The 8,143-nt window shown below is 37.5% G+C and overlaps 1 protein-coding gene and 1 pseudogene across 1 annotated transcript in view; one reads left to right on the top strand and one right to left on the bottom strand.

The window, feature by feature from the left end:
* LOC137644777 (uncharacterized) overlaps nt 1–53 on the bottom strand; it is a 3,180-nt gene extending 3,127 nt beyond the window's left edge. Inside the window, exon 1 of the mRNA XM_068377673.1 lies at nt 33–53. Coding sequence (XP_068233774.1) covers nt 33–53 — 21 coding nt within the window. The remainder of the gene's footprint in view (nt 1–32) is intronic.
* Nucleotides 54–820: 767 nt separating this feature from the next.
* LOC137644776 (uncharacterized) overlaps nt 821–8,143 on the top strand; it is a 14,616-nt pseudogene continuing 7,293 nt past the window's right edge.

Below are 8,143 nucleotides of genomic sequence, written 5' to 3'. Positions count from 1 at the left end.
GGATGGGAAGGGCTGAATCTGAGTGTACACACATCTAAATATGTAGTCGTCATTTTTGACGGGTCGCGTACACTATTAAACGTATAATTGATGTAAAATATTCGTTCATGGGTCCACCAAATCTGTTTCAATATCACGCGTTTCGGATCCGACGTTAATCGGAAAGGTTCAGATTTTAAATGACAGTGAAACCTCGAGGTCTTTAGACCACACATAAACGTAGAAACTTCCTGAGTATTATTATTATTATTATTATTATTATTATTATTATTACTAGCCAAGCTACAACCCTAGTTGGAAAAGCAAGATGCTATAAGCCCAAGGGCTCCAATACGAAAAAATAGCTCATTGAGGAAAGGAAATAAGGAAATAAATAAATGATGAGAACAAACTAACAATAAATCATTCTAAAAACAGTAACAGCGTCAAAACAGATATGTCCTATATAAACTATTAACAACGTCAAAAACAGATATGTCCTATATAAACTATTAACAACGTCAAAAACAGATATGTCCTATATAAACTATTAACAACGTTAAAACAGATATGTCCTATATAAACTATTAACAACGTCAAAAACAGATATGTCCTATATAAATTATTAACAACGTTAAAACAGATATGTCCTATATAAACTATTAACAACGTCAAAAACAGATATGTCCTACATAAACTATTAACAACGTCAAAAACAGATATGTCATATATAAACTATAAAAAGACTCATGTCAGCCTGGTCAACATGAAAACATGAAAGGAAGTAATACGGCACATTAGAGCACTAAGGAGGTACGAAATAGCAATTGCAGAAAAGAACATGAAGGAGGAGTGGGGAGTGTCGAGAGTGGTAAGTAGTTGGTAATTATGGTAAATTACGTAAACTCTGAGCTTAGTCTCGTACAGAGGATTTATTGCTGCGTTCTGTTAATGTAAGCTCGGCCGGATGATGTCGTTTAGATAGCTGTGATTACGAGGTATTAAAAGATTATGAAGAATAGACGAGGTGAAAGGACAGTTACCAGAAGAAGCGGACGTATACACACTGTGAATGCTAGAAGACTTCTTTCCCCCAGTTATCTTTACAATAAGGCCGGGAGCACACTAGCGACTCTGTGCGCCCCAAAGCCACAGCATCGTGTGGTGGGGATGTGGTCTCCCATAGGTTTCCATTGTTTTCAAGTTTTGCCACGCAAACTAGCGACTGTGGCAAGTGACTGTGGCTCTCTGTCGCTCATCTCCGCCACAGGCTGTGAAAACAATGGAAACCTATGGGAGACCACATCCCCGCCACACGATGCTGTGGCTTTGGGGCGCCACCAGAGCCGCTAGTGTGCTCCCGGCCTAAGGGATCGGTTGCTTGATATTCCCTCTCCACTGCCTTCTATTAAAGGCTAAAAGTCCTCAGATGCTTATTCTTTTGAACTGAAAATCTTATTCTCTTGAGCGGTTAACTAGTGCACTTATTGTTCAGTGGCTATTTTCCTCTTGTTAAGGGTAGAAGAGTTCTTCTTGGAGGACACTCCGAAATCCAGCCATTGTTCTCTAGTCTTGGGTAGTACCATAGCCTCTGTGCTATGGTCTTTCTATGTCTTATGGTAGAGTTTTCTTGCGTGAGGGTACACTCAGGCTCACTAACTGTTCAATAGCTATTTTCCACTTGTTAAAGGTAGAAGAAAGATTGAATATGGTAAGCATCCCTTCTGGGAGAAGGACATTCCAAAATCCAGTCATTGTTCTCTAGTCTTGGGTAGTGTCATAGCCTCTGTACCATGGTCTTACAATGTATGTTGGTAGAGTTCTCTTGCTTGAGGGTACACTCAGGCACACTAATTGTTCAGTATCTATTTTACGCTTGTTAAGGGTAGAAGAGACACTTCGGCTATGGCAAGCAGCTCTTTATGGAGAGGGGCATTCCAAAATTCCAATCATGGTCTTTCAATGTCTTGTGGTAGAGTTCTTTTGCTTGAGAGTACACACACTATTCTATCTGTGTTCCTTAGTTCCTTAGTTCCATTCCTCACTTGGCCATTTTCCTTGCTGTAGCCCTTGGTCTTATAGTATCCTACTAGCTGCGACAGTAATAATAATAATCTCATTAGTTCCATTCCTTACTGGACTATTTTTCCTTGTTGTGCTGTAGCCCTTGGTCTTAGAGCACCCTACTAGCTGTGACAGTAGTAATAATAATCTCATTAGTTCCATTCCTTACTGGACTATTTTCCTTGTTGTGTTGTAGCCCTTGGTCTTACAGCATCCTACTAGCGTAGCCATATGATAATCTGTGTGGACGATTTTGGGAGTTTTGTTGTGGTTTTTGTTGATGTTAGTATTATAGTTTTTTTTTTTAGCAACAACAACTTGACCACTGTTTCGTCCAGAAAAAACTGAAATAGGAATGCATCCTTTAGAATACTGTTCATCAAACAATCAACGAAAAGAAAAAAAGGAGTAGGAAGTCCTTTGTTCAATCCAAAGCCATTTTCACCTTACACACCCACATATTTTACATGTCATTAGCATATCCCCCTTTTTTTCTGCTACTACTTTACCCTCCCTCCTATCCTTAATTTTCTCAAAGTGGTCCTCCTTCCAGACACGTGCTTAACAAACCGCGCCCAGTAATTACTGGAAAGGCTTTCCGTTCCAGGTAGCTTTGACCTTTGACCTTAGTCACCTAAGAGTTTTTTTTTTTTATCGATTCTGAAGAAGTGTTTATTGGGTATAGCAAAGCTCGAGAGGTGGAGGAATCGTTTTTGTGTGTTTCGTGAAATGTGAGAGGAGTTGATTTAACTTCTTCTTCTTCTTCTTCTTCTTTTTGAGTGATTGAACTTGGTTTGTGGTTTCAAAATGGGAGGAGGTTGATCCAACTTCTTCTTCTTCTTCTTTTTTCTTCTTGTTCTTTCTTCTTCTTCTTCATCTTCTTCTTCTTCTTCTTCTTCTTCTCTTTGAGTGATTGAATTGGTTAGTGGTTTCGAAATGGGAGGAGGTTGATCCAACCTTCTTCTTCTTCTTCTTCTTCTTCTTCTTTTTGAGTGATTGAATTGGTTTGTGGTTTCAAAATGGGAGGAGGCTGATCCAAACTCTTATTCTTTTCTTCTTTTTTTTCTTCTTTTCTTCTTCTTCTTCTTCTTCTCCTCCCTTTTTGAGTGATTGAATTGGTTTGTGGTTTCAAATAGGAGGTTGATCCAAATTCTTATTCTTTTCTTCTTCTTCTTTTTTTTTTCTTCTTCTTCTCCTTCTTCTTCTCCTCCCTTTTTTTGAGTGATTGAATTGGTTTCAAATTTTTGCTCGACGAATTGCTTCTTTTTTTCATGAAATGCTGTCCTAGACACGGTTGTGAGTAAAAAGAAGGTATACATGTCTTGAGTTTGACCAATGTGATTGGGTTAGCATTGAAATGACCAACTAACTCATGGCCACAATAATGATTAAAAAGAAAAAAGTATATAAGTCTTGAGTTTGACTCAATGTGTATGGTTAACATTGAAATAACCAACTTGAATATAGCCACGGTAATGGTTAAAAAGAAAAAGGTATAAAAGTTTAAAGGTTTAAAAGTAATTCATGAATGCCAGAGGCAAGGGACAGTGACAATGTCCTAGCAGAACAATATCCTAGAACTGATTAGCACTCGAGTCTCCCCTCCACCCAAGCTAGGACCAGGGAGGGCCAGGCAATAACTGCTCATGACTGCAGGTAGACCTTTATGCTCCCCGAAACGCCATCCATAGCTTAGAAGGATGTTGAGGTTGCGTACTCTACAAGAAACTATCGAGCTTGAGCGAGACTCGAACCCCAATCCAGCAGATCGCAAGGCAGGGACGTTTCCAATGGGCGTTGAATAGAACACAAATTAAGATTAAACTTGGCTTATAGCATCTCTGGTTTTCAAACTAGGGTTTGTAGCTTAGCAAGTAATAATAATAATAATAATAATAATAACATGAGTCTTTTTATAGTTTATATATGACATATCTGTTTTTGACGTTGTTAATAGTTTAAATAGGACATATCTGTTTTGGACGTTGTAGAATGATATATGTCTAATTTATTCTCATCATTTATTTATTTCCTTATTTCCTTTCCTCACTGGGCTATTTTCCCTGTTGGAGCCCTTGGGCTTATAGCATCTTGCTTTTCCAACTAGGGTTGTAGCTTGGCTAATAATAATAATAATAATAATAATAGTAATACTGAAAAATACGTAATCAATTGTTAAAAGAATTAACAGAACCTTACTGAGAGAATCCAGCTTCAATCCCTGCATTACAAACCTAATGGATTGTTAAGCGAATTGGTTTCACGTGAAAACCTCTCTTGAGATCTTTCCTACGAAGCTGACGTTTAAAAAAATGGACAAGGCGTAATTATAATTACCGTAATTGAAGCCTCACTTGATTTCCTGGCAATGTGCGAGTTTTCATGACCACTTAGAACGTTTTTAAACAACGTTCTTTAAACCGCTGGGTGTGAGCAATGGTAATTGCTTGCGACAGGAAAAGCTTCTCTTAGGAGTTTTTAAGAAGTCTTTCGCTTGTGATTGTGGTGAACGAGAGTGCTTGTTCGTGTTCTTTCTTAATCGCAGTAAATTTAAGTTTTTGCTCAGTCCACTTCCAATGTGTCTTGCACCTCTCTTAGTTTCGTGATATTGTCTTTATGTAGCCATTAAGTTTTTGCTGGTGAATTAAGTAATATTTGTAGGTCAAGAACAGTTTTTGAGAGAGAGAGAGAGAGAGAGAGAGAGAGAGAGAGAGAGAGAGAGAGAGAGAGAGAGAGAGAGAGAGAGAGAGAAAATCAACACAATATCGTGCTCAAGTAGAAAAAAAAATTCTACCTCATTCTACGATCGAAAAAAATTCTACCTCATACTGGGATCGAACCCTAGCCCCTTTCAAATGAAAGGCAAGATTACCTCTGGTGGCAGGATTGCGTAGCGACCTCGCCTTCCATTTGAAAGGGCTAGGGTTCGATCCCAGTATAAGGTAGAAATTTATTTTCTATTTGAGCACGAAGACGAAACCCCAGACCTTTCAATTTATGCTTCATAATCAGAGTATTTCTAACTATACTCAATATCTTTTTAATGAGGCGCATTTGCACCGACTCGCAGCGGTGCACTTTTAGCTCGGAAAAGTTTACTGGTCGCTGATTGGTTAGAATTATCTTGTCCAACCAATCAGCGATCAGGAAACTTTTCCGAGCTAAAAGGCACCGCTGCCGTCTGTCGGTGCAAATCTGCCTCGCTAAAAAAAATTGACTATAGATCATGAATAGGTCAAAATTTCGATATTTCCAACTTGGGTTCAAATTCATACACGACAAAATGTTGCCTTATATCTAGGCGCCCAGGGGGTAGGCATTATCGAGCTCAGTATAAAACTGTTCAGTTTTTAATAAAATCGTTTGTGGTTCAAGACACGAAAATTATCCACGAATTAAGATATAAATGAGCTTAAACATCGATAATGGAAAACAGGATAAAAGTACTGTTCTTGTGGGATATTAAAGTCAAATCAAGGTAACCGCAACTATTTGAGAGAGAGAGAGAGAGAGAGAGAGAGAGAGAGAGAGAGAGAGAGAGAGAGAGAGAGAGAGAGAACGATCACTAACTTCGTACTCTTAGAATGACTATATAATAATATTTAAATTCAGATCGAGGTAACCACAACCAATGAGAGAGAGAGAGAGAGAGAGAGAGAGAGAGAGAGAGAGAGAGAGAGAGAGAGAGAGAGAGAGAGAGAATGATCACTAACTTCGTACTCTTAGAATGACTATATAATAATATTTAACTTCAGATCGAGGTAACTACAATCAGTGAGAGACGAGAGAGAGAGAGAGAGAGAGAGAGAGAGAGAGAGAGAGAGAGAGAGAATGATCACTAACTTCGTACTCTTAGAATGACTATATAATAATATTTAAATTCAGATCGAGGGTAACTACAATCAGTGAGAGAGAGAGAGAGAGAGAGAGAGAGAGAGACAGAGAGAGAGAGATCTATTCCAGTACTGTTAGAATGAGTACATAATAATTATATTCAGATCAAGGTAACCCAACCGAGAGAGAGAGAGAGAGAGACGAGAGAGAGAGAGAGAGAGAGAGAGGGAGAGAGAGAGGAGAGAGAGAGAGAGAGAGAGAGAGAGAGAGAGAGAGAGAGAGAGAGAGAGAGAGAGAGAGAGAGAGAGAGAATCCCAGTACTAGTTAGAATGAGTACATAATAATTATACTCCAGATCAAGGTAACCCAACCATGAGAGAGAGAGAGAGAGAGAGAGCAGAGAGAGAGGACGAGAGGCGAGAGAGAGAGAGAGAGAGAGAGAGAATCCCAGTACTGTTAGAATGAGTACATAATAATTATATTCAGATCAAGGTAACCCAACCAGCAGAGAGAGAGAGAGAGAGAGAGAGAGAGAGAGAGAGAGACGAGAGAGAGAGAGAGAGAGAGAGAGAGTAGAGAGAGAGAATCCCAGTACTGTTAGAATGAGTACGTAATAATTTATTTCAGATCAAGGTAACCCAACCAGACGAGAGAGAGAGAGAGAGAGATGAGAGAGGAGAGAGAGAGAGAGAGAGAGGGGAGAGAGAGAGAATCCCAGTACTGTTAGAATGAGTACGTAATAATTATATTCAGATCAAGGTAATCCTCAACCAGAGAGAGAGAGAGAGAGAGAGAGAGAGAGGAGAGAGAGAGAGAGAGAGAGAGAGGGGGGGGGTGGAAAATTTGATAACACTGACCAAGCGTGATCTAGACGGAGATTACCTTAAAAAACGGATTCTTTTCAAGAGGGAAATTACCTGTATCAACATAAGCTTTTTTTCTAAGTTGACCACAAAACCCACGAGGCTATTAAGCACACCTCAACAGGACGCAAAACAGATTCGACGCAGTACAAAAAACGAAAAGAAGAGTTCAGTAGTGCGGTCCTGACCTTCATGTTTTAGCCCAAAAGGATCTTTAGCGCAGGTGTTTTATATATATATATATATTATATATATATATATAATATAGTATATATATATATATATATAGTATATATATATATATATATATATATATATATATATATAATATATATATATATATAATATATATATATGTATATATATATATATATATATATACATATATATATTATATATATATATATATATATATATATATGTATATATATGTATATATATAAATGTGTGTGTATATATATATATATATATATACATATATATATATATATATATATATTATATATACGATATATATGTATATATCTATATATATATATAGATATCTCTATATACATATATATAATTATTATTATTATTAATATTATTATCATTACCACCCCCCCCCCAACGAAATTAGAAGGAATTCATGTTTTCACCCCTGTTTGTGTGTTTGTTTTGTGAACAACGTCCTGGCCACAATTTTTAATAGTTGAGTAGATGAAACATACCAAGGATTAACTGTTATGTAAAAAAGCTGGAAATGATTCAATTTTGGAATGTTAAAGGTCAAAGGTCAAGCAAAATTTCCAATGCACTTAATCAGCCATAAGTTTGGACATCATTGTGACAGAGACTTCAAACCTTGGTTCATATTTGAGTGTATGAAAATCCAACGCCAATTAATACATGTTAAGGTCAAAGGTCAAGGTCAAACAAAAGGTCTGAGAAATAAACTGGCGCGACGGAGGTCTGCGCTATACTGACTGCCCCTCTAATCATTATTATTATTATTATTATTATTATTATTAGCTAAGCTACTATTCCAGTTGAAAAAAAACAGGATGATATAAACCAAATAAGGACTCCACGGAAAAATAGCCCAGTGAGGAAATGAAATAAGGAAACAGATTGCATAGTGTGCCTGAGTGTACCCTCAAGCAAGAGAATTCTATCCAAGACAGCGGAGGACATATATGCAAATACCTTCTTCTGAGGATGGAGTAATGGAAATCCAAAGAATACGTATTTGCTGACTAACAATTAAATTACGCTTATACGCAAGCATATAATGTAAACAATTGATATTTTTCCTTGTTGGAGCCCCTGGGCTTATAGCACCAGGCTTTTCCAGCAAGGGTTGTAGCTAAGCTAGAAGAAGTAGTAGTAGTAGTAGTAGTAGTAGTAGTAGGTAGTAGTAGTAG

The sequence above is a fragment of the Palaemon carinicauda genome, chromosome 8 (assembly GCF_036898095.1).
Source record: "Palaemon carinicauda isolate YSFRI2023 chromosome 8, ASM3689809v2, whole genome shotgun sequence".
In the NCBI taxonomy this organism is placed as follows: Eukaryota; Metazoa; Arthropoda; class Malacostraca; order Decapoda; family Palaemonidae; genus Palaemon; species Palaemon carinicauda.
Note: the sequence above shows the minus strand (reverse complement) of the source record. Positions and strands in the feature narration are given on the sequence as shown.